Consider the following 27280-nt stretch of genomic DNA (forward strand, 5'->3'; position numbering starts at 1 on the left):
CTGGAATCCTTCTCTAAAATTTAAGAGACCATAGAATGGACCCCTAAGGAACAACCTAAGAAATATACATCAACATTCTGTAAAGGAGTAGGGGGGTGGAGAGAGGGAGAGAGGGGGGGAGGGAGGGAGGGAGGGGGGGAGGGAGGGAGGGAGAGAGAGAGAGAGAGAGAGTGTTTAATAAGAATGGACTCAAAAGAACTTCAGCAGGAGCACCTGCGTGGCTCAGTTAAGCATCTGACTCTTGATTTTGATTCAGGTCATGACCCCAGAGTTTGGGGATCAAGCCCTGCATTGAGCTCCGTGCTCCGTGGGGAGTCTGCTAGAGATTCTTTCTCTCTCTTTCTCTCTCTCTCTCTCCCTCTGCCCCTCCCCCCACTCACATGCTCTCTTTCTCTCTCTCTCAAATAAATCTTAAAAAAAAAAACTTCAGCAAATAAAACTGGATAAACTTTCTTCAATGAGTAATTAAAATATTTTTGCCTATTTACAAGACCATTTTCTGTGCATACTTCTAAAGGAAATATGTAAGATCTATAAAGTGTAAAATGTCATAAAAAATAGAAAGCAAACTAATAGTTCAATAGTTTGGAGCATAATATTAATAAACAAGATGTAGATTTGATCAGTGTGGGCCAATTTATTAGCCTTGCTCAGCTGACTGGCCCCAAACCAGCTCCTTGATCTGCTGTGTCAAATCCAGGTCTAGAGAATATGTTTGAAATTCACTCTGGCTTTTGAAATTCACTCTGGCTGAGAACATGTTTGAAATTCATTCTACCGTTCTATCTGGAATGGGTTTTTGGTGGTGGTGGTGGGAGTAGGGGAAACGTGTCTATTACTTTACTAAAGGGATAAAAAAGACACCGCCCCCCCAGGTTACTCCCACCTACTTACATTCCTCTCAGAACTTTCATCGAGCCCACGGACATAAATGGCAAACTGTCATCTGTTGTTTCTTCTGTTTCACCTGCTTCAGCAATAAAACTACACATTTCTGTTTCTAGTTCCATACATTTTCCTTCAAAGAAAGGCTTTTCATAAATAACTACCTACAATAGAAATGAGATAGATCACTAATTTTAAGAAGTTAAATATCTCAATAGCCAAATGTTAAATCAATCATTTAATATCACTAAGTCCTAGAACACAAAACTTCCTGATCTTATTTTTTAAATTAACTAAATAGTAGTATTTTATAATTTTAAAACTCAGAATTTTTATCCTAATGTGGTACAGCCCAAAGCCAGGTTCAAAAGAAGTTTATAAATAATTGGTTTAAAAAAATTGTTTTTTGTTCAATGTCTAGAACTGATATTTAGAATTTTGCTTAGGACAAACTAAGGAACCAGAGGATCCTAAGTTGCTTTAAAAATGAAATACAGGGGCACCTGACTGGATTCATTGGCAGGAGCATGCAACTCTTGACCTCAGGGTCATGAGTTCAAGCCCCACGTTGGGCGTGGAGCCTACTTAAAAAAAAAAAAGAAACATAAATGTGCAAAGTAGAAATAGGAGAAAGGAAGATCTTGTCTTGAGAACTCAGTTTTTCCTGGCTGACTGGCAAGCAGCAACAGGCCCCACAATTAGTAAATACAACCACAAATTACAAACTGAATACAACGATGAACATTTTAAGCCATGGTTACGCGTACTGAGAGGGATTATTAGTGCCATTAGCATCATCTTCCAGTCTAAGGGATGGCATGTATCAGTTGGACGACTTCCTTTAGCTGCAATTATGTTTCATGGAGGTTGATGTGTAAAACCACATTATCTTCAGGGGGATGGAATAGGAATAAAATTTTAAAAAATAAACATTTTTACCTTTGGATCTGTAGGGAATTCAACTTTACGTCCACCCTGAAAAGAAAAATAATATAGTCAGAAATACGGCTCTTTGTGGATAGATTACCATTTTATATGACTCCTCGCAGCTGATGGTCAGCGATCGAACGTCCCAGCGTGCGTGCCTCTCATTTAAGTGAGGCCGCAACAGTTCTGAAGTTACAATGATACAGATGAAGAACGAGGAAGACTGTGTAGAGCAGAGGTGGTCTATAAGCTGAATCTGCATGGTAGGTTAAGTTTTTTAACCGAATAAGCTGAGGGTTTTTTTTTTTTTTAAATTCAGAAAATGTCTCACAAAAATGCATTCCTTTCATTTCCCTTCAAGAGCAGCCACAAGATCGGATGTTTCTGGACACAGATCTCAGAGGCAGCAGCCTTCCCCTTGTGCACTGACTACCTCTCCACTGGACTCACGTTCCAGCCGGGACTTGCGCGGGGTTGGCCTGTCTCCACTACACTCTTAGTTCAACTCCCTGCCACCCTCACTCATGTCTGTTTGCTGCCTGGCCCCTGGAGGCACTGGGTTTTGCAACCCGTGGCTTACAAAACTGTTGAGTTCACACAAGTTCACAATATGGTCTGGAGGACTCGAAATAATTCCGTGAGCTGTTGGATAGAATTTAAACTAGCCCAAAGGATGGGTCTGTGGGGGTTGTTATCCTTTCATAATAAAGTTTTTGTAGATCACCAAAAAACTCACTAAAAAGAAGCCACAGAAAAAGGCATTACTACACGGAAATAATAAATGGGGTAAGAGTTAAAATCAGCAGTGGAAAAGTCAGAAGAATATTTTACACTGATATAGAACAGTTTTTTGTTTTTTAAGTGCAGCCAAAGGTGCTCAGATGCACCAAATGAACTGTAATTATAAAGGAATGTTGCTGATTTTATCAACAAACCAGAGTTGAAACAACCAAATGCAGTAGCCCCCCCGTTATCTGCATTTCACTTTCTAGTTTGTTAGCCGCGGTCAATCACAGTCTGGAAGCAGAGGATCCTCCTCCTGAAATACTGTCCAAAGAAGGTCAGGGGTAGCCCAAGGCTGCGTCACAACACCTACGTCGCCCACCTCACTTCGCCTCATCAGGCAGGCAGTTTATCATTTCACTCCATCACAAGAAGGGCGATTATAGTACAATAAGATATTCTGAGAGGGAGGGACCACATTCACAGGACTTAACTACAGTATATTGTTATACTTGTTTTATTTTATTTATTTATTAGTTACTATTTAAGTCTTACTGTGCCTATCTAATTTGTAAACTAGATAATATATAATTTATAAATTAAATTTTATCATATATATATATATATATATAGGAAAAAGACAATAGTATATAGAGGGTTTGGCGCCATCCATGATTTCGGGCACCCACTGAGGGTCTTGGAAGGTATCCTCTGTGGATGCGGGGGATGGGGGGAGGACAGCAAGTGTACTAAGCACCCTTTCAAAAGTATCCGTTTCCAATGCCATAAACTTCCCAGTTTTGTAAATTATTTGAAACAGCCTTCAAAACCTGGGACAATTCTTTCATATATTCACAAAACTAAACTTTGTTCTTTGAAAGTAAATTTTAGAAACAAATCATTTATAATGAAAAAGTCATTTATAATGCAAATGAGTTTTGCATGAAGATCAGCAAACATGGAGGTAGTTAAACCACAGGCTTTGGCAGGAGAGGTAAAATTAAGATTAAAAATTATCTCCATGACCTTCTAATTTGTTTCAAACTGACTCTAGAAAACAACCACAAAGTGCGATTTCAGAAACACGTTTGTCACAGGAGCCTCCCTGGTGCCACGGGTCGTTAGTGAGCACCTCCTGCCACGTAGCACACACCGTGCTCCACATGGGGGACAAGACAGGGGCGGCCTGGATCCTCCCAAGGCTTAGAGTTCAGCAGAAGAGACAGAAGGAACACAAGAGATGGGGTAGGGGGAGGAAGCACAGGCTCCTCTCTAAGGCAGATGCTGGGGGGACAATAGTCACACATCCAGCCCCCCAAGCTGCCCCCCACACCCTAGCCTCTGGTCGCCACAACTGGGCTGGTGCCCACCCGCCCTGCCCTTCCCCAGCTCCACCCGGGCTCAGGCAGAGCATTCCCTGACATCTCCATCTAACACGGTCCTGTGTGGTTTTTAAGACCCAACTCAATTTAGCATGGAGCTCTCCTAATCATCTCTCTCCTCGGTCACATCACCTCTAAGGTGGACTTCATCTGTCCTTTCTGTTTTTCCACAAGGGTTTAGCTCTTCACTGTCTTCGTTTCTTAGACCTGCCCTGGGCTGCAGCTCTGCGCACACACGTGTGGCTCAGCGAGGCTGAGAATGCCTCAGAGGCAGATGACATGGGCTTATCCATTTTTCCATCTAGAGCATCCAGCAAGTTATCCTATTATTTCTGTCTAGCAAGAGGTTCCATCTACCACAGATCTGTGTTTTCTTAAAAGTCTGTTTTATTGCTTCGAAGTCACAGCCTGTGAACTATCAATGTCAAGCTGACAAAGAATCAGACTCCAAGAACATTTTGTTAGGTTTCTTTTTTACCATTTTCAGAGGCCTCATGGATCCAATGTACGCTTCTTTTGTATCCCAGAAGGACAAGTCGGGGTATTCACCAGGTTCCAGGACAAAAGGAACACCCTGAAATCCAGGTTCTTCATAAATCAGCCACCTAAATAAGCACCAAGGAAGAAAAGACAGGACTCCTCATTTATTTCCGTGGCACACGGGACCCCAGTGAGAAAGGAAAGGAGGGGTGATGTGTGTCTGGGCCATGTACGGCTACATTCAGGTATTAGAGCAACCCTGGACTCCACGAGGACTATGCCATTATATGCTCCTCTTCTTGATCTTTAACTTGTCTCCTTGTGGGTTTGTCCACTTACTTTAATTTATATTATGAATTGCTTCAAAGCCTTAATGTCACTATCACTTCAAGAGAAGTAGTCATTTTGTAGCACTGTATGTATTCAGAGGCCCTAGCTAGGAAACGCAAGCTTTGTTTTCAAAGGCAACATCTCACTTGTAACCAAAGAACCAAATGTTCCACCTACGTGCCCCAAACTAGTAACAGGAAACAACTACCTAGAGCTTACAAGGAATGCCACCTGGAATTCGATCCATGCAACAGTGTTATGAGGAAGGGACACTATTGTCCTCATTTTACAGATGAGGTCAAGTAAATTGCCCAGGGCCACACAGCTGCAAGAACCAGAGGCAGGGCTGATCCAAGCTGACTGCAGAGCCAGCCTCCTAACCATTTTTTGGTAGCAATTTTTCTCATTCCAGAAAGAACACACAATTTACGCTTTTTACAACAACTCAAGATCATCACTGTGAGCATGACAACGCACAGTGGTGTCCTGGGGGCTTTGGAGGCCTAGAAGGCTGCTTGTTCCCAGGCCCAAAAGCTTTTTGACTTCTTGGATCTGATTTTTACGGCTTTTCAGTACCACGCCCTTTTATCAGGCTTGTCAGCTGTCACTTCCGCTGCGGTCAGAGAACCAGCCCCCCCACCCTCCCTCCATGTGCTAGAAACCCCAAAACCAGAAAATCATGCCTGTTAGAACTGCTTCTAAACACTGTGCACAGTTTTGTCACTTTCATAGTTCCTGGGAGAGTTCTGGGAAGGGGAGGTTGTGGAGATGCGACGTTTACAGAAGGGAGGTATTAAAACACCCCCTTTATACACAAATATAGAATTTTGGTGATCACTTATCCTCTCCAATTCCTTGTTAGCCTGGCTAAAGAGTCTTAGCTGGGGAATTCCATTATCCCCAGAACATCATGCCAAGAAGAGAGCGGTCATAAATAAAATCTTTTACCAGCAAAATGGGCCTGATTCTCCCTCTTTGACTTCTTCTTGTTCCCAATTTTGGCCCAAGGCACATTTTGGGTAATGGGTTTTGTTAAAGATTCCCTTGGATAAATCAGTAGTTTCTCTAGACTCACTAACTACACAGGGATTTACAATCAAAATCGTACTGAAGATCTGTCAACACACACACACACACACACACAAATGTTGACAGACTGAGTGGTGTACGTGTGGGCAATCAAAACGAATTAATCCACATTGTTAGAAGTCAGGGTAATATATTAGGGGGAAGAGGAAGGCAGGAGGAAGCACAGGTAAGGGGACTTCTGAGATACTGGCGGTCTTCTATTTCTTGATCTAGATGATGTTTACACTTTGAAAATTCACTCAGTTATACACTTGTGTGATTTGTTGTGCACTTTTTTTGTACAAATATTATTACATACACTTCAATAAAAAATTAAGGGGGGAAAAGGCTTATCTTTTAAAATATAGCACTACAATGCCCTAAACCACAAGAAAACAGAGGCTAAGAGTGGGGTCCTTTAAACCTCTTTGGGTTTGAGGCACGACAGGCAGGGATGTGTTACATATTTCTTAGAGCTCAAAGTTCTCGCAGGCACACTAAATAATGGCATTTTGTCAGAAATGGTACTATTAGGCTACCGAGCCAAGGACCGTGGGGTCTGACTCCTCACAAGTGAATGAGTGGAACTTTTTATAAGCTCAGCAGACGGCTCATAAGCAGATGCTTGGGAGAATCTGAGGTATTGCTGAGCACAGGACCCCATTCGGGGGGGTCTTCCCTTCTACAGTCCGAGTTGAGGGCATTTATTCATCTGATACTAAATACTTCACTTTTCTTGGAGCATGTGATTTAGTCACATAACATTTATAGAAGGGAGGTAATCTGGGGTAAAGGGGAATTTGTCAAAAGACTGAACACAAACAGACACACTGGGAAAGACGGTGTCCTTGATGAGCAGGAAGGAAACTCAAACCCACACTTATCAATGTTGGGTGGACTTTGGAATCTGAAAACTCACACACAGAGCATGATTCATTTTTCCTAAGTTCTATTCCAGCAAGATACATTATTCATGAGGCCAGCAGGAGAGGGGGAAACTATCCTCAGGTAGTGTTATTTCAGTTTCTAAAGGTACTCATATTTTCCCATGTACTTAGATAATGAGCTTTTACCTACATTATGAATAAATAGTATAACTATAAAGTGTGAGCTTTTTTAAAAAAAGTAAATGTTAAAAAATATTATTTCAACAACATTCATTTGTATATTTATAATGGTTATCTATATATTGATTAAAAACATTTTGTAATTATTCTTTCAGAAATACCTTTTAGCCACACAAGAAAAATTGGTCTTCTCTTGTTCACTTGTTCTTAAACAGACCAAAAAAACCCCACAGTATTTCCAGCTGGATCCTCAGTCTTTTTCTCCAGACACGGCTACATATGAGTGTTGGCTATTTATAGAAACCAACCGGATACTCAAGTGATTAAATAGAAATATGCCGATTTGAGGTTATTTTAAAGAGGATGAGCTATGAATCTCAAAGGGAAAAATGTCCCTTTACAGTGGAGAGTTGTAGGAGGCACCAATTTTTAAAATTTTTTTTTAAGTTTAAATTCAATTTGCCAACATACAGTAAGTACATCATTAGTTTCAGATCTAGTGTTCAGTGATTCATCAGTTGCGGATGACACCCAGTGCTCATCACAGCGCATGCAGGAGGCACCAATTTAACAAAGCAACCAAACTCAGTGTGGTTCATAGGGAAGTTGGTTAGCACATGCCACCTTCTGTGATGCAATGTGACTGTGTAGCACTACCCATATGAAGGGTCCTTTCCAAAGCTGCATCTGATCATGCCTCTAGACCTAACCCGTTCAATACAGAAAATTGGGGCAATACAGGGACAGGTGAAATGATATGAGGAAATACTCAGAGACAAAACCAGACTGTGGCATATTCTTTAGGACAGCTGACCTAAAATCTTGCAGGGACAAAACTGTAACGTAAGGGTGTAAGGAAAACACAAAATTCCAGAGAGCGGAGGAGTCAGGGGAATGGGCCCAGGGTGGTAGTGCTGGTAATGGTGAGGTCCTGAGTCAGGGATCACACAGGGATCTGTCTTAGTACCAGGCTTCATAATTCACACATATCTATCTTCTTCTGTATCTATCAAGTGTTTCACAATAAAATTGATCAAAGAATATTTGGCTATTAAAAACTGTCCCTTGACTTCAGAACATCAGCATTCGAGTATCTGTTCTGCTAACAACTAATCCTAACCCTGAGAAAATGACTAAAGCCAGTCTTCCTTAGTTAAACAATGGTGTTGGAACACATGCTCTTTATGCTCCCTTTAAAGTTCTAAAATTCTTTGCTTTTATTAGAAATTTATCCCCCTCCTCCCCAAGGTATACCCTCACTTCTGGGAAGATGGGTATAGTATTAGCCAGGTATTAAAACAAAAGCTTAAAAACAAATTATACTCAACACAATCTGAAAGGAAATTTTAGAAATTTCTCATTTTCCCAAATAAGAATTTGACAAGCAATGCCCTTCTTTTGTGTATGTATAGAGCAGTTTAACCCACAGTAAGTAGGCCCTGGAATAAATCTCCTAATGGAATCTAAGGAAGTCCCTCACACAGCAAAGACTTCTCTACTACTGGTTCAGGAGATCAGTGTGTCAACAGAAGCAAAATGAGCTCAGTATTTACTATCAGTTGAATTCTCCCAACCCATCCAGACTCCCCTTGGAGAGCTATAAAGGTACTAATGACCTTTTCCCAAAACAAACCAACCAAGTTCAAGGACCCCAACTTTGAACTGACATCCAAAGCAGCTTTCTATTATCCTAAAGGCAACAGAAATGAACGACCATCAAAAACTGGACACCATGGCAGGTTTGTGACCGGCCCCTGTGAGAGGAGTCAAGCTCACTGCAAAGGTAAGAGACGTTACTTAGGTGTAGCTCATTACGCCTCGACAGAGCCCAAGCCTGAGTCATGAAACCTTCCAGACGCTGAGATTAACATATTATAGCAGATACCGATCTCGTTCTTTTCTAAGGAAAGTGGTCCTTCTCAATTTAACATTCATACTTTGAGGAATAAGATATACAGATCTCTTTGATGTGGAAAATCAATTAAAGGCAGCAGGAGATGAAGCCCTTGTCTCTGTTTAGATTCCTCCTTTCCTTCCCAACCACCAAATATAAACATGCCCAGGGCTCAGATGGCTTCCCTCCCTTTGAGATCTGTCCAGCTCAGGATTTAAAGACCTTCTCCATGCGGCCCACTCCTGAATTTCTATGTCCCGCTCCGGTCCCCCGTACCCACTCAGTCTCCGGAACTCTCACTTGAATGTACAGTTGGCATGTCCAACTTCCCCTCTCTAAAACTGAACTCCTGTTTTCTCAATCCCAATAAATGCTGGGGTCCCAAACCCTGGGTATTTCTCAGCCCCTCCCACCTCACATACAGTCTGTTGGCAAACGTTGACAGTTCTACCAGGAAAATGTATCCAGAATCGGACCACTTCTCACCAGCACTGTCTGAACCACTGAAACCTCTTGCCTATATAATCGCAATTGCCTCCTAACTGGTTTCTCAGTTTCCACTCTTGCTTGCCTCTTTACAGTCTATTTTCTACATACTAGTGAGAGTGAGCTTTCCAAAGCACAGGTTAGATCAAAGTCCTCCCGAGATCACCCATGTCACTTGGAGGAGTCTAAAATCCCTCCCAAGGCCTACTGTGAGGCCTCTGTCCTAACACTGTTCTCCTAGCTCACTCTGCTCCAGCCACCTTGACCTCCTGGCAGTTTCCCAAACCCGCCCAGCAGGGCTTTGCAATTGCTTCCTGTTTGGGACTCGGCCCCTACCCTTCCCCCCTCAGGCACCCCTAGGGCTGACTCCCTCGCTTCCTCCAGGCCTCTGCTTAAAATGTCACCAGAGACCTTTCCTGACCATCCTAAGATGCCACTACCACGGTTCCTCTCTCTAATGCAGGTTTCTTGTAGTATACACATTACACAGGTATTGTCTTATGCATACCCCATTGACAAAAACTTTTGAATCTTCTCTGAATATATGAATAACTATAAAGGATACACACTAGCACATAATATATTATGAATTTAACAGAAAACATACACAAAAATAAAAATTGTAAAAGGAGGAGATTTTAAATGAAACCGAAAGCAGCTTCAGCGTGTTCTCCTTGTACCTCAGTGGCAGCGTCTCGCCGCCCCAGGCCGTGCACCCCCTTCGGAGACTACCGTACTCAGGACTGGCACCTGCACTTTCTGTCCTGATGCCCCCCCATCTGAGATATTCCCACTTCCTTCAAAATACTCCTGCAGTTTCCTGTGATTTGTGAAACCAATGTCCTAGGGGCTCTAGACAGCATTGTGTGAAAATGTTCAAGGAAGGAAAGTACCACGTGTGCTGGCCTCCGTCCCTCCTGAGATATCAGGAACACATGCTTTGAATTACCATGAAGGTAAAAGCTGTTACTCAGCTCAGAATGAATCAGGTTCCTCTGTGATAAGGAAATCCCAACATTAAACATGCAGTTTTTTTCCTCCCGGACACTTCCCCCAAGAAATTGTTATTGTTTATAAGAGAGCTGAATCATAGGAACACATGTACAAAAGAATCAGAATTTTATGGGCCTTATAACAACAACAAAAAAACCCTTTCAGTCAATAGCTACTTAATAGGACAACAGATCAGAGTGTCTTAAGTCTTTCCAGTAGGACACTCACAAAAAAGCTTCATTAAAATTGTATTTGAGGGGCATCTGGGTGGCTTCAGTTGGTTGGGCGTCTGCCATTGGTTCAGGTCATAATCCAGGGGTCCTGGGATTGAGCCCCGCATCGGGCTCTCTGCTCAATGGGGAATCTGCTTCTCCCTCTCCCTCTCCATCTCCCTTTGTGTGCTTGCTCTCAGTCTCTCAAATAAATAGATCTTTTAAAAAAAATTGTATTTGAAACAAAATACTTACGTGCCCCAATGTACTTTAATGGAACAAGTCTTCTGCATTATACCAAACCCCTGCATCTCTTCAGTGTCATCAAAGTAAGAATTTAGGAGTCCTAACCCTTCCGGTTCAGTATATAAGTCAATCTGACTAACTCTGTAATCCTGGAGAAAAAAAAAAAAATTACACATATTTAATAATTACACCATGTACTTAACTTTACAATAAGCTCATTATCCTTTTTTTCAAATAATTAAAATAAATTTTAAATACACATACATTTCACAGAGCACCTGCAGTCTATCCCTTCCCCATTTTCAGCCATGACTTAATAATACGTGGTCTTACAGGGCAGCCATGTTGCTTTAGCCATCTAGCTCTGTGTTACATTCAAGCAAAAATCCCCAGAAATGTATTTTTTTTTAAGATTTTATCTATTTATTTGACAGAGAGAGACACAGTGAGAGAGGAAACACAAGCAGGGGGAGTGGAAGAGGGAGAAGCAGGCTTCCCGCGGAGCAGGGAGCCCAATGTGGGGCTCAATCCCAGGACCCTGGGATCATGACCTGAGCCGAAGGCAGACGCTTAACGACTGAGCCACCCAGGCGCCCCAGAAATGTATTTCATTAGAGTTCTGGAACATATTTATTTCTCTCATCCTCACTGAAATAACTGCTTGGCTTTCCTTGGTGATTGGAGTTTTAGTTGCTTTACTCGGACATGACCATGCAAGTCCAGAGGTTCTCTAGTCCATAGAGGGGCTGCATTTGGGCCCTTCCTCAACTGCTGTTTTATGCCTATAAACTCCCTATGGTAACTCTCTTTGACTGTGGACCAAACCGCTATGTTGGTTTGGTCTAAGTTGTGAAAGCAATGGTACACATTTACGGTGATTTACAAATCTCTGTACTATGGTCCGTGTACCATGCCCTGCACATCCTGCCCATCAAACACTTCAAAGGTCTCTGCTGGTTGAGTGCCTAAGTGCTATTCGAACACTTGGTGAACTTTAATCTTGCTGAGCTTGGTGAATTGAGATACAGAAGAAATGACACTTGGGTAGGTTCAGGCGAGGCTCTCTCAACCATTACCAAAAGGAACAGATTTAATAAACTAAAAAGGTGACCTCTTCAATATGTTGTGATTTATATTCATGTTTCAAGTAACCATAAACATAATCTGTAAAAAAAATAAATCATAATATATCAGAACCATGGATGTACCCCTATCCTTTAACATGACACCATTCAGAAAAATTCATCCCAATAAATCAGCAAGTTAAAAACAATTAAATGCACAAAAATGCTCATCCTGCATTATTTAAAACAGTAACAAATCTAGAAACAACCTTAAGTTCCACGGAAAGAAGGTAAAATAAATCATGGTACATCATTTCTTGGAAACCCCAAACCATGTAGTAGCATGAAGAGCATGAATTGCATTAAGTTGGCTATTATCAGGTGAAACAGGAGGCCCCTCTTTACCAACATGCTGCACTTCCCTAACCCTACCAACCCTGAGTGCCTCTAAATCCCCACCCGTCAGAATCTGACACAGTTACACATCAGTGAGAGATGTTGACCAAAGGGAGTGTGATCTTCAGGGAAACAGGTATGGAGAGAGAAAAAGGATTGAGGGCTTCAGTTTTTTGTTTGTTTGTTTGTTTGGTCTTGTTCTGTTTTTTCCTTAAGTGGTGGAGCCCAAGGTGGGGCTTGAACTCACAACCCTGAGATTATCATGATTATCATGATTACAACTACAGAAAAAGCAGACTGGAATATGGTCAAGACAGAGCAGAGAATTCAGAAAAATTAAGAGAGGATATCTCATGATGGTGGATTGGGATTATATGTTTAAATACGGCTTTATTACCAATATTAGTCGAGCCATAAATAGAAAGTGCAGGTGAATTATCCCACTGACTATGACATTTTTAAACAGGAATCCTCATGTCTTCTGTAAGATTTATCGTATTATGTACTTAAAACTATTAAAAGATAAATCATTTAGAATACCAGTGATCACTGAAGTCACTCAGAAATGTTGACTTAAGAATCAAGTGGCATTTTCCTCTGCCAAAAACTGTTACTCATTCTCACTCATTCTCATTTCACAACACTCCTTATCTTCCTATTCATGAAAACGCCCAACTCTGTTACACAAATGGGGTTTTAATCTTCCACTCGGAAGATACCATTGCCTAGGTTTTTAAAGGTAAAGAATCATCAAATCTCAACAGCCACACAGAAAGACAACTTCCTCATCAACAAATAAGGAACCAAGACATTTTAGCCAGTCCCTAAAGTGACCTCAACTACTTACTGTTCTTAAACCTACTTGAAACCCCAGAGTTGAACTTTCAACTGGATTATTTTGGGATTATTTTTCCAAAACAGAATTCCTATAAGCCACTCAAGGTAATCAGAACTCACACAGCAACCAAAAAACAAAGTAAAAGAAAAATCTGTTCATATAGAATTCATCCAAATCAGGTTATTAAGTAAAATACACTTTGGAGAACGGATGGGGGACAGGAGTGAGAAATTAACCTTCAAGATTTCTTATGAAAAAAATGACTAATCAATTAGAATGTTTCTTTTCTAATTCAAGTGTACGAACACTTAAGTTATAGAAAATATATTCATAGAGCACCAATCGAGTATTTTTCCCAATCACTTATTTCATAAAATGAACTTTTCTCTCAAAGAAAGAATCATCCCTGGCATTCAATAAATACTTGCTGAATGAATCAATGGATTCTGATTTTCCCATAACGTACCTGGACCACATGTCTGATTGAACCAATCACCATGGGCTTAGCAGACTCTGCCTCCTCACTTCTTTCCAAAACATCTTCTATACCCCAGAGACCAGAGAGTTCCAATTCTCCTTCTTCTAAGGGGATGGAGTGTCCTTCAAAATTTGGTTTCTCATAGAAAATCCAACTAAGAGTAAAACACAGCGAAACTATTAGCTGGTGTTGGTGAGAGAGGTTTTGATGACTCGAATATTCTAGCCAATAGCCTCCCCCCACCCCGTCCCCTGCTTCCCTCTCCTTCTCCCCTGCTCTTCTCTTTCTCTCTCACATATTGTGGCGAATTATCATATATATACTGGCCAATTCTCTAGTAATTAAAATGTATAAGCTCTCTCTAAAACTAAATTTACTGGGCATAATTAAGCCTCTGAAAATCCAAAAACCATATCAGGATCTTAAAGAACTTTTGGTATCAATATAAACATCGTAGAGTCACTAACGTTCTATAGAACGGTCAGTTAGCAAACAGTTATAAATGGTAATACATCAGATAAATGGACTTTTCCTAGAATTCTTTTTTCTCCTTATACGTGTAGAAAACAATTCTAGAGGGATTTTACTTATATTCTAGAACTATATCAATGGATATATTAATACAAAGTACCATATGCATGTTAATGGAGAGCATTTTAAAAATATCCCCCTTCCCAACAACAAACAACCAAACACTAAAGAAAATCTCATATCAATATATGACAGTGCTGCTCTTAGATGCTTATGCTTTTAAGAGAGAAGCCAACAAAAGCTGGAAAAAAAAAAAAAAAGAGCACTGGGTGCCTGGGTGGCCTAGTCGGTTAAGCATCTGCTTTTGGCTCAGGTCATGATCTCAGGGTCCTGGGATTGAGCCCCACATCAGGCTCCCTGCTCAGCGGGGAGTCTGCTTCTCCCTCTCCCTCTCTTTCTCTGATAAATAAGTAAAATCTTAAAAAAAATAAAGAGCACTATTATATTAAAAACAAAATTTATACAATATTTGTTTTTAGTGTTATTTTCGGTCTTCAAATTTAAGAACAAAAGCTAATTATATTTTTGTGATGAATGTGTTGAATACATAGAAAAACATTAAAATATCTAAAACCTAACAGGAAAGATGCTGCATATATAATCAAATGAAAAAAAAAAGCAAACCTTACTAGTTTTTTTAAACCACAAATGTCTAAAGCCCAATCTTCTTTATTTCAAACAAGATTGGTATCAAAGATAAGTCCTTTTGCCAGATAAGTGATTTATTAAAAATGGCTTTTCTTAATTCAACTTCCTGTGTATTTCCTAGAAGCTGTCAAGCTGGTAAATATTTTTTTCACCACTTTCTTTAATCAAAACCATCAGTTGCTGAAAAGTTGGAAAATAAATTTTAGGTTAGTCATTCACAATGTCTTTTCTTATAGAACATTTAAAAATCTACCAACATGACTAGCACAATTCTTCCCAACCTCACTGAAAATTCATAAAGCAGAAGTGTTAGTGGGGACTCCAATGTTTGGTAGTCCCAGCCAGTGTGATGTGGGGGTATATGGGAAAAAGAAAGTTGTACTGCTGCACGTGCCTGACTTTTCTAGCATAAACAGGCATCACCTCTATAAAGCAGAAATGTGGTTAAAAAACGTAATTTCTTAGATATGAATTTCCTGTAATACCCCTAGACTAGTATTTTCTGCCCTTTACATTACTAAAGGCATAATTTTAAATAAGTACTGAAGACCAAAAAGGTAACTAAAAACATAAAACACAAACCCTCTAAAAATCAGGAACAGAGAGCACCATTCTTACCATCCTCTGACGACCTTGACAATTACCACCGGAGAGAGGCTCCAAGAGCTGCAATCCTCAATGTCACTGAAAACTTCAATGCACTCATCAGAGACATCCGAGTCCCTGTAGATCACTACCTACAAGAAAATGGAAGTGGCAGCAAATGGTTGAATGGTATCAGACCAAAATAAAATCTAGGCTAGAAACAGAACATCATCTTACCTTTCCAGGTCGGGGATTGATTTTATTTGTAAGACTTCCTCTAAGTGTCTGTAATCAGATGAACAAAAACACAACAAATTAAACTTTGTGTAACATCCTGCAGAGTTTCTCTGCCCATGATCAGTTAAGATCATATTTATTTGCCTCATAATTTATCAATTTTGAAACAATCCACTGTCATCTGTGCCAAAGCTATATTAAAGCTCCCTTTGAGTCTGCACTATTAAATTGAGAGGCTTTTCTCCTCTAAATGTGCATTTTTAACCATAAAAAAGACTTAGAGAAAGTATGAAACACTTTGTTTCCCCTTTTTACTCCACTTGGCTTGATTTTTCAAGGGATTCCACAGGGAAACTATATATTCTGTTGTCAGACTCATCAGACTGCTCTGCAATAAAAGAAGTGATCTAAGACTTATTAAAAAGAGAAAAGATGGCTGTAATGAATGGGAAGTAGACCAGTGGAAATTTTGTGTTTGAGAGAAATACCTAAAAATCTTCTGATTTCTGAGTGCTACGGGCTGATTCGGTTTTGTTTGTTTACAGCAGTGGTTCTCAAAGTGTGGTCCTGGGGCCCTTGGAAGATCCCCAAGAACCTTTCAGGAAGTCAATGAGGTCAAAATGCTTCTCATAAGAAGAAGAAGGTATTTTCCCTTTTCAGTCTCCTTCTCTCTTTCACTCTCTCACAAGAGTGCAGTAGAATTTTCCAGAGGGTCCAGGACATGTGATGACACCACTGCTCTGATGATTAATGGAAGGTGTGCTCGTGTGTTCTCATGCTCTAAATTTTTCTTACTGTTAGCTTCTAATATAATCAATTCCAGTAGGCATTACTCATGTGAACAAAAGCTCTTTGGGGCCCTCAATAATTTTTAAATATAAAGGTGTCCTGAGACCCAAAAGTTTGAACATTTTTGAAAAGGGGGATCTGAACTTCCGATGGGCACACAAACATATGTTTTGAAAGAGCTTCCAAAATGATATTCTATGCTAGGCTTGAGCCAAAGCCCACGCAACAAATGGAAACAGGCTGCAGTACCGGTTCAAACGAGGAACAGGGCATGGTATCTTCTGGTGGATTATGCTGTGCTGCAGAATGGTCTACACTGGCCAGACAGCCTAGCTCACAGTGTGGGCAGCAGGAATGCAGAGGCCCCCTCCTGTTTTGGGGCTAGCAGAGCTGCCTTCTAGAACTTATATTCTGCCTTCCTCATTCACTGTCCTCTCTCCATTTGAGTGTCACGCTTGGTAACAGAAAGACACACAACTCACACCAAAAACTCAGTGAAAAAAAAAAAAAACAACTTCTGGAATTCGGATAAAAGAAGATGGAGAAATCATAATGGTTCCTCAAAATCATATTTTGCTGCCCTTTCTGCAATATTAAAGGAAAGATCCCATGTAGACCAAAATTCTTTCTGCCCCAACAACTTGGTAGGAAAAACTGTTTCCCTGATGAAACTTCCAAGTAAAGAGAAATGACTTCCTGAATTGCATGGGATAATTATCTAATGCTACATCTAATGTAAGAGTGAATCTTACATCACAAGAGAAGGGTTAGGAATAAGATTTCTTGGTGGGGCTTTTCTGAATAAATAAAGCAGCTTTACAGATCTTCAAAATTCTAAGCAGAGCATTGAGCATTTTTGCACAGAACTAGGTAAGAAAAAAAAACTTGTCTGTCTCTGAACTCTCAAGGTACCTTACCTACACCTTTCAGAATACAACATATAAATTCATAAGCCTTAAAATATGTATAGCTTAGTTTCCTCACTAAAGTACCAATACCTTGAAGACAGAAATCTTAGTAGTTTTCTCCTTGGCCCCTAGCAGTCCTTTATACACATAGTAGGTTTTCAATGTGATAAATGAATAGACAACTATCATTCACACGCACAGCCATTTGAAAGAACATGAATTGCTCATCACCCCTCTCTCCTCTCATTTTATAAATACCCCCAATAAATGGTAATATGTTGCTACTTACGGTTGTATCTGATAATGACATTGCAGAAAAAGACATGTTTGGGTCAAACCGGCTGGATTTGAAAAGACCCATGAAGTCCGTGTCGCTATTTCCATAGTTCAGCAAGTTCGGCTTAAGAACACTCTCAACACGATTAGCCTTTTCCAGATCATCACCGTTCTTCAGTTTAGAAAATTCAGAAAATTTCGTTTCTGGCAAGTGTAGGTTGCTTCGTGAATCCAGGTCTTCTTTGGTTTCCTCTTTGGGCAGGTATTTCTCCATGTAGCTTGCACTTTTCAAACCCAAAGGAGACGCATTTGTTGAGTCGAAGTTGAAGACCTTTACGTTGCTCGGTGGAAGGTTTGGCTGCTTTTTGTCTGCACCGCAGGGCGGGGCACTCTCAGCCCTGGGCGGTAATGCCGAAGCCCGAGAAAGAGAAGTGTTCTGAGGAGTGCTGAAAGATGTGGTCATGGTACTGACTGATGTCACAGAGGGAGAAAAGATTTTGTCTTGCGGTAAAGAAGGCAGCATGCTGGAAAAGAGTGCACTTTTTTCTAGCCTGGATCTCTTGACTCCGCCATTGGGGACATCTTTGTTCTCTTTGTCATTTGTCTCCGCAACCGTCGAAGGTTCGTCTTTCCCATTAGTGTGAGTGTACAAGGACTTGAACAGGATACTCTGCTCAGTGGATGTGCGTTTGGGCCTCAGGTTGGATTTTGTGTAAAGGTTCTGCATCAGATGTAAAGCTGGTGACATTTCTGGCTGGCTTTCCTTCTTCTTCCCCAAACCAAAGGTAAACACATTGGGATCTAACACCTTTTCTAAATTGTCCTCATGAATCGGAGGCATGACAAAGGGAGGGGCAGGTGAGTTGGGCACCCTGGCCTTCTTTTTCTTCTGAGGCACACAGATGGTGCTGTCCATCTTTTTGATAATTTCAGTGAATTTTTCCATATCTGAAGAAGAATCAAATACACTGTCATCACTACCTGCAGAGATGTTCAAAAGACTGGCAGGGCTGGCCTGCCCATTCACAACATTTTGGTCTGGACTTTGAGGAGTTTCTAAATGATCTCTGCTGCCAGGGTCAGCCTTCAGGGGTTTTCTATCGCCCTGACTTTGAGCCTGTATAGGCAAAGCTTTCTCAGATTCGGGTGGCATGACTTGTGGGCCAGATTTTGCTGCATGTTCCTCTTCGCAATGAATGTGCTTGGATGAGGGGCTCTCACTGCCCAGCCCTTCCTCTTTCTGGGGAGCACAGCTTGCAACAGAAACCACTTCAAGGTCATGGTTGTGACAGCTTGGCAACGGTGCTTCTCTAACTTCAGAGCTCTCAGAAATGACCTGGGAGCCCACATCTTGGGTGCTCTCCACAGGGAGCCTGAAGGACCGGACCTGGACCAGGACCTTGGATGGACGCTCCGTTCCCACAACTTCTGGGCTGTGCTCTGTGGACAGAGGAGGAGGGCTCGCTGCTCCTCCTTCTCCTCCTCCTGTGGGTTTGGAGGGTGGTCCTTTCTCCTCATTTTTATGTGACACAGGCAGAACACATTCATGATGGTTTTCTGACACTTCTAGATCAGTGCATGGAACACTGCTTCTGGGAGCTTGAACATGTGTGTCTTTGGGTGCAGGCTGTGAGAGAGAAGGCCCGTTGGGTGACTCAGATGGGGGCTGTGAGTCAGAAAATGCATCCTGTGGCTTTGGTCCGGCTGTTGGAGGGGAATCTTTGGTATCAAGAATGGCGGGAACACCCTGTGCTGGGTCAGTCATATTTTCGAGTGCAAGCCTTTTGCTGTCTGCAGCCTTTGAGTCATCCTCTCCTAAGGGCCTGTGGTCCTTCACAGGAATCGGAGCAGTAACCACTGCTTCGGAAGGGCAGCCAGCATCTGTTTGCATTTCTGCTCTATCACCCTGGTTAAGCAGAGAACCAAGAGCTGGACCCTCGGTAGGCTCAGCCTCCATCCCTCCTGCACTGGGGCTCCCGGCTGCTGGTGGGATCTCCTCCTCCATAACTTCGGATTCTGGCGAGGTTTCCTTCACCAGCATACCATTCTGGTGACTATTTGGCATTACTTTCTTTTCAGATTGCTCCATCTCTTTGGCTTTTTTGGCTAAATTCAGCTTCGCCCTCCCAACAAAGGTTTTATTACAGGTGGGAGTGTTCCTTGTGCCTCGAATGTCAGCGTATCTTGGGCTACTGTTGGCCCGTTTGTTTTCAAATAAGGAGATTTTGTTGGCAGTGTTTCCTTTATGAACTGGCTGGCTAAATGGATTATGCTCATTTCCCAAACCATCAGGATTCTTAGGAGTTTTAAGATTTAGTTCCACATGTTTGGGCTTGGCCGGGCTGCACAAATAAAGCAGTAAGATAAAGTTATTGACCTAGTTTTAAAAAGTGAACATACCAATTTATTATAAAACATTTATTATTATGAAAAGCCAACATCTTTCTGGTAAGTAACATTTGTTTTTTTATGAGACTATTTTAAAAACAATCCTAAATACACTATCAACTATTTTTAGTGGATGCTTTGCTTCTGTATGATAAATGAGAAAATTTTATAGCTAAGAAAGTCAAGAGGTGGGAGGTTAGCAAGTTTATCAAGTATCTAATATGTGAGCACAGTGCTCAACGCTAGAGTCAGAAGACATCTTAGGGCTTGAAGAACATTAGATTGAATTTATATATTTAATGTACTCCCTTATTTTAAGTATGTAAATGATTTCCCCAAACATCAATTGTGTGTTTTTATTTTATTTTTAAACATTATTTCAAAAGGGCTAGATTACAAAAATATTTATCTATTATTTACCTCTTTGGATATTTTATCCCCTTCATCTTCCTTCATATAACTTTACTCTGATTATATAAGTGTGTTCACTACAGAACATTTGGAAGATATAAAAATGAAAAATCACTCATACTCCTACCACTCAAACAATCTCCCTGTTAACATTTTAGTATAATTTAGTCTTCGTGTATACATACCAAAATATTTTTAACAGAATTGGAATTATTCTGTTCATAGAGTTTCAGATCTTGTCTTTAAAAAAAAAGATTAATCTTATATTTCACATTTTTCATTTTCAAGTTACTAAAAAATTTGAAGTTTTCCTAATGTCTGCATAAATTTTCATCATATGGATGTACCATAATTTACTTATCAGTAAATTAACTAACTCAATTGTTAGTTAAAAAAACTAACTCAATTGTTAGTTAAAAAAACTAACTCAATTGTTAGTTTTGTCACCTTTTTGGAGGCAAAGGGAGTCTCCCCTTACTCTAGAAACTATAATGTTTCTTGGTTATTACCCCCTAGTGGAAATCATAAATCTTTGAAGGTATGCACTGTTCTCTTTCTGAGAAACAAAATGTTCTCTCTATGACATTCACCAGCCCTGGTCCTGGCTCTTACACTGATTATCTATGTGAGCTTGGTCAAGTTAACTCACTGGACTCGCTACCTTCTCTACCTGGAAAAAACAAACTAGATAGTTTAGAACAGAACTGGTCCTCTCCCCACCCCCATCTTCCCCAAGGAATGGCTGAAGGGATTCTGGGGGTTCTTTTCAACAGTTACAGTGCGGACAATAGAGCTGGAGGGCCGGAGCTGGGGCCAGCCCCCCTCCTTTCAACCAGAAGCACTTCTACTTATCTGTTTCATATATCACTTTTATATAAGTTTTCCTAGAAGAATGGGCTCCAAAGCTAAACACAAAAAAATGTCTGAACCATAGGCCTAGTGGTTTCTGAAATGAAGAGATAATAACCACTAACAATCACTGATTGACACACACTTGACAAACACTCTGCTTGCCTAATGTACTATTTTATATGTTCTCTTTTAAGAGGAGGAAGTTGAAGCCTAGAAAAGGCAGGTAATTTGCCAAAAGTCATATGCCAGTGAGTGACAGGGCCAGGGTTTGAAACCAGGTGTTCTGGTCTCAGAGGAAATGCTCCTGATCACTCTACGCTCCTACATCCCCAGACCTCAGGGGCCAAATCTTGTTCTTTCCAGCTTTACCTATTCAAGAAGTCAATGAATTAGCATGAGATCTGAAGCAATCATACTTTGGAGGCCACCTTGATAATGAAAAGTAGAGACACACAGAAATCTCATGCTGCCTCCACAAGGATTCATTGACCTTCAAGAAAGAGGAACCTTTTGAAGGAACAGGCAATAGGACTTTGGGTGAGACACCTTATCCCTCTGGATAAAATGAGAAGACTGAAAAGACTTGAGAAGTCCTTCCCAAATATGGCATTAGGAATTTAGATTTTTATTTTTAGGAATTTGATTTAAATACTAAATTTGATATTCTCTCATGAATTTCTCTTAGGCATTGCTTTCTCCAGTATCTCCATAAGATAGCTAGGCTCCCTCATGGTGGGTGCACAGCTTAAATTTAAAAAGAAAATTAATTTACACACACTACCTTGAAGATTAAATTCCAAAACCAGTGGAGTAGAAATGGAGAGCTTACAAATGCCATCGGCTAATGAAGGATGTTCACATACCAGTACATATACATTTTTAAAAATTCTCACTAATCAGCTCAAGGAACAGTCAAACATCAAAGTATATCTTACTATGTAAATGGAAAACACCAAAGGTTAGCCAACAAGCTACCTTAAGGACAGGAACCACATCTGCACATTAAAGATTTACACCAAGATCAAAATATATTTTACTACCAAACTTTCTGTGTTATTAAGTTCTGCGACTAAGAGTCACTACAATTAACCTAGCTCAAACTGATTAAAAGGAAGGCTTCTATAATTCATGTTTAATACCTTAATACCTTTATTATAATGTGAGAGGGGAAAATAATCTGGTGTCTTAAAAAGCCATGGCTAGGAGAGGAAAATTTTCCTTATTCTAAATATACCATTGTTAAGAATCTCAACATTCAATACTTGGTACAGAATTGAAAATGTAATTTTTCTAACAGGATCAAGAAACTTGCTGTATGTCCTTTTTCAGGGAATATAAAATAATTTTAACTAAAACATCAGATGCAAATTGTTTTTAAAAATAATCTGAATAACATTTCTTCTTGAAATACAATCAGAGGAAAAAAACTGGGGGAAAAATTCATTAAACAGAAAAAAACTAGAAGGAATTAATTTCCCATTTCAATAGTTTGCCAATTCACCAAGCATGAGGCCCTGTGGAAAACACAAGCCAAATGCCTTGTAAAGGGAAATTTTTTAGGTAGAAAATAATCGGCACAGAGAAAACGTTTGATTTAGTGCTTGTACCGAAAACAGCACATGAAGAGTTCATTATAAGAACGTTTCCCAGGTTTGTTTACCCTACTCCTTGTAACATTTCTGGTTTTTCCACTGGCCTTCTGCAATTGGAAGGCAGGTAAGGCATCCTTACACAGCTCCACAGCAACATTTCTCTAAGCTCACACTTAGGAGGTTTGAATATTCAGTCACACTGGGCCTTCTACAAATAATGGGCATCATTTACTCCGGTTACTTCTCTGACACAGCTGTTACAGAATAAATAGCTGGCTTTATCAAAGGTCTCCAGGTTGGCAACTGGGGAGGTAGCACACATTACTCATTAAGTAGGTTCTCCCTCAAGTGTTTACCACAGACCTCCTACTCTAAAGCTTACTTACTCAAGAATTCAAATAGAATGAAACCATTCGGTTTCAGAATCAAAATGCTGTGAAAATACCGGCTCTTTTAATAAATGTGCAAATGTGGGAAAAACTCGGGCAGTTAGATATTCATTTTTCACAGGCGCTAGCTGGGAGGTGGGGAAGTGAGAGTGTGGGAAGGGGAGAGGATCTTGAGTTTTATAGCAAACCCTCCCTACCCCATCCACCTATACAAACCTCAAGTTAGCCTCAAGGCACTAGCCCATCTCCAAAAAGCCAACAGTGATTTCTCCTGCTTTGCACTTCCCCAGACTTTACAGCAGATAACCCACTCAGCAGTTCCCTCAGCCACCACCTCATACAGTTATTTATCTGCATCTTGCATGCCAGAGTGGGCCATAAACTTCTCAGGAGCAATATACTGAGTCATAGTCTGAGCTTTTCCTCATAGTTCCTGGCACAATACCATGCACAGAAGGCACTCAATAAATATTTGGGGGGGGGAAATCAATGAACTTAATAGCAGGTAATCAGTCTGTTGTTGAGCTTGATCCTTCCAATGTGTCCTTTGATTTAACAAAGTCCCCCAGTAAGAACACTCTTCTTTCTTCATTTCAATAACTAAGAATTACTCTTTAACCTGGGGGCAAAAATGCCACTAACCCCCTGAACATTCTAAGGAGGGGAATTAGAAATTTTAAGCTGCACTAAATTCCAGAAAAAGTTCTATGAATTCTCTTAAACCCACACATGTCAAAGCTACTACTGGGTCATACTGAACGTAACAGTTTTTGATCCATGTTTCCAGATCCACTGCATAGGTGTTTCAAGAATGCCCTATCCAGGAACGCTGCTGTACATTTTGAATAAAGGATTAGCTAACGTCAGGCCAAGCGGTCTTCTTTCAATTGTTGATGTAAACATTGAGCCTCAAGAGATTTTTACATTCATTCAACTTAAACATTCTATCAGAACAGTAATTAACAACCCGGCTATCCTCCCGAAGTGTCATCTTCTTAAACTGTGTTAATTGGCCCTTCACTATCTCTGTTTCAACACAGAGGGGAAAACTCGGCGCACAGATAGTTCTGCCACAAATGCAAAGACCCCGGAGCCTCCCGGAAACACCACCCAGAACGTCTGCGGACACCCACAGCTCCACCAGGCCCCGGTCCGCGGCTACTTACAGGGTCACTTTAGTGGTCACTGTCGACCTGCCCGCACCGAAATGGTGCCTGGGCTTCAAGCCGTCCAAGTCAGAGCCACCGGTCGATCTGCCCAGCTCTTTGCTTCGACCACCTTCTCCCCGGCTGTCTAAGTGGTTGGGGAACAGGCCCCTCTTGTGCTCGGGCTTGATCTCTGGCAGCAGCGAGCTGCTCTTGACGGTGAGCTCGCGGGGGACAACCCGGGCCGCCTCCTCCCCGTTGTCCCCCGCGGTGCCCTTGGCGACGGGATCGGGCGCTGGCGCCCTCTTTGGGGGGGACTCCTTGGCGGGAGCCCGAGGGCCGCCGGCAGGCGAGGTAGGCGCGGCCTCGGGGACGCGGCTCTTGCCCCTCCTCTTGGTGGGGGACGAGGACGGCGGCGGCTGTTTGCCCCGGTCGGACTCCCCGCGGAGCGGCCCCCTGGAACCGGGGCTGGACTTGGACTCCGCGCCCGCAGCGGAGGCAACGCCCCCGTCGGGGGCCGCCCTCGGAGATTTCACTTTCTTTTCCGCAGAGCCGTTCTCCGTGGCCGCGTTTGGCGCCACCTCGTAGTCGAACACCGCGTCGTCGTCGCCCGCGCTCTCGGGCAGCGGCGTGTCCGCCCCGGGGGAGTCGGTGGATTTCTGCGACCTTCTCCGCCTGCCCGACCTGCGGCCGCCCGACCTTTTCTCCATATCGTTAGAATCGCCGCAGTCTTCTGCGCCCGGGCTAATCGCGCCCGGCTCGTCCACCTGTGCCACCTCAGTCTTGCTCAAGTAGATGTCCAAAGTTAACACGGTGGCGGGGTGGGCGCGCTCGCCGGGCCGGCCCTGTCGCCCTCGGGGCCCGGCTTTGCCGTCTGCCTGCGCCGAGTCGGAACAGTTCCCCTCGCCCTCGGCCCGGGGGCCACCTGGCGGAGCGGACGCGTCCTCAGGGGGCTCCAGAGAGCCGGCCCCGGCACACACACTGGGGGCTCTGTCAGCGGCCTCGCCTCGCCCCCCCGCAGGCCGCTCCCCGGTGGGCGACCCCAGCACACCCCTCGCACCCTGGGCTGTCTCCCGCTCGCAGCCAGCGCCGGGGGAAGCGTCCTCCCCCGGACTGCCAGCCGGCGTCTCTGCGTTCCCTTGCCTGGAGGAATTCTCAAGTGAGGAATGCAGCTGCTTGGCAGCGGTGGTGGCACCTGGGAAAGACTCTCCCTCTGCCTCCAGAGGTTCTAATTGGAGTGACTCACTCTCCTGGCACTGCTGCACAGCCGCCGCACGGCTGCTCGTGGAAGGTGACAGCTCGGCGTCGCGGGGGGCTACCCGCACGCGGGTCTCGGCGTGCTCCTCCGACTCCCGGGGCTGCTCCTGCGGGGAACCCTCCTCGCACGTGTCTTTCTGATTTGGTTGGCTGCCCTGGGGTTTACTCTTATTCTCTCTTTCCGGGAGTTTGGAAGAGGTTACATCTTTGGGAGACACTGATTTGGCATCGGAGCTGGCGGGACCCTCTAACCCGTTTCTGCTGGTCCTTCTCCTTCCAGCCGTGAACAGATTGCCAAGTTTTCCCAAAACTGGCTTCCTTTTGTTTTCTTCTGGTGGTTGTGCTCTGGACTGGAAAACAAAAGGGGTTGGGGGAGAGAGAAACTATGAGAATCTGGTTTTCCCCCTCCTTAGTAGTAAGTACATTGCAGAACTACAAGCCAAAATGGTAAGAAACCAGTCTAACTGAAAATTAGAGAGTTGTGTTTTTGTTACATTTATTCCAACAAAATAAACTCAGATTTTCAAATTTTTCTTAAGCCGCATCTATGTTAGGTGCTACTTGGAATAACAGTTCCTTTAACTATAATTCTTGTGTTTTAAAGGAGAATTCAGGCGGTCCAAATAATCATATATTCAAAATAAACAATCCCCAGGTCTCTCTAGCTTTTGCCTTTTTACCTTCTTCCTCAATAAAGATGCAATTTCAAAACAGCCATGCGTGACTACAGGGCAGCAGTAAACACACTAAAGTATCTTAAAGATTTTATTTATTTAAGAGAGAGAGAGGGAAAGAGCCGGGGTGGGGGGACAGGGGCAGAGGGAGAGGGACAAGCAGACTCTCCGCTGAGCAGGGAGCCTCCACGCTGGGCTGACCCCAGGCAGGACGGCAGCTCCCGACCTGGGCCGAAGTCAGACGCTCAACCAACTGAGCCACACAGGAGCCCCTAAAGTATCTTAAAGGAGAGAGTTGTTTGTTTTGAAACACCGCCCTTTTTATAAGAAGAAAGGAAAATGAGTAAAAAGTTCTAGCACTCTTGTCTAGAACAGGAAGAAGCCACCTGGGTGTAACACAACTGCAAATGAAAACTCTTTAGAAAACCAGGATTCGAGCACCTGGGCCGGCGGGTAGCCAGGCTAGTGGTTCCCGGCGGGCCGGGCCCGCACTTCTCCAATGGGAGAAGTACGCGGGCATTCAAACGCCCGCTGGTCCCCCCCAAAGCGATGCGGCCGCTCTGGAGCTCACCCGAGAGGCCTTTCCCCCGCGGGGAGCTCCTAGGAGTGCAAATACGGGGAGTACCTGGAGGAAGGAGGGCGAAGGTGGAGGGCGACCACGGTCGCATACCAGCCTCTCCGGCCGGGGGTGGGGTGGGGGGGTGGGGGGGCGCCGAGAGACCGGAGCGCACCTGGCTCTGCCCACGCCGACCTCAGCCGGAGGCCCGTCCCTCACCGCCCCGCAGGGCTTCAGGCGCGAGCCCAGGAAGCCGACCCACCCGTGGGAAGGGGTCCGGGTCGCCCGCGTCGTTCCGCACGGATTCGGGGAACGGAAAAACGTGCACCTCTTACATAGCCTGGAGCCAAACGGCCCGCACCTGGTGCCCGCGCCGGACGCGGAGGCGGCTCTGAACTAATCAATAAGAGCAAACCTGCCAGTGGGCGCTGCGGCGCCCCGCGGTTTGCCTGGAGAGGGGGTAGGTGAGGGCCCGGGGCAGGCAGGAAGAGGAGGAGGCCGTCCTAGGAAGGGGTAGGCTCCTAAGGGAAGGCGGCGTGCTCAGCGTGACGAACCCACTGAAACCAGGACCAC

The 27280-nt window shown here is 43.0% G+C and overlaps 1 protein-coding gene across 1 annotated transcript in view; it reads right to left on the reverse strand.

The window, feature by feature from the left end:
• The window catches only part of CRYBG1 (crystallin beta-gamma domain containing 1), a 197910-nt gene that overhangs the window by 20114 nt on the left and 150516 nt on the right, over positions 1–27280 (reverse strand). The window contains exons 3-11 of the mRNA XM_027601951.2: positions 24242–25827; positions 17457–19785; positions 15471–15518; positions 15267–15385; positions 13458–13623; positions 10703–10842; positions 4396–4522; positions 1825–1860; positions 895–1049 (exon numbers count right to left, since the gene is read on the reverse strand). Of these exons, the coding sequence (XP_027457752.2) occupies positions 895–1049; positions 1825–1860; positions 4396–4522; positions 10703–10842; positions 13458–13623; positions 15267–15385; positions 15471–15518; positions 17457–19785; positions 24242–25827 (4706 nt within the window). The remainder of the gene's footprint in view (positions 1–894; positions 1050–1824; positions 1861–4395; positions 4523–10702; positions 10843–13457; positions 13624–15266; positions 15386–15470; positions 15519–17456; positions 19786–24241; positions 25828–27280) is intronic.

The sequence above is a fragment of the Zalophus californianus genome, chromosome 7, assembly GCF_009762305.2.
Source record: "Zalophus californianus isolate mZalCal1 chromosome 7, mZalCal1.pri.v2, whole genome shotgun sequence".
Classification (NCBI taxonomy): Eukaryota; Metazoa; Chordata; class Mammalia; order Carnivora; family Otariidae; genus Zalophus; species Zalophus californianus.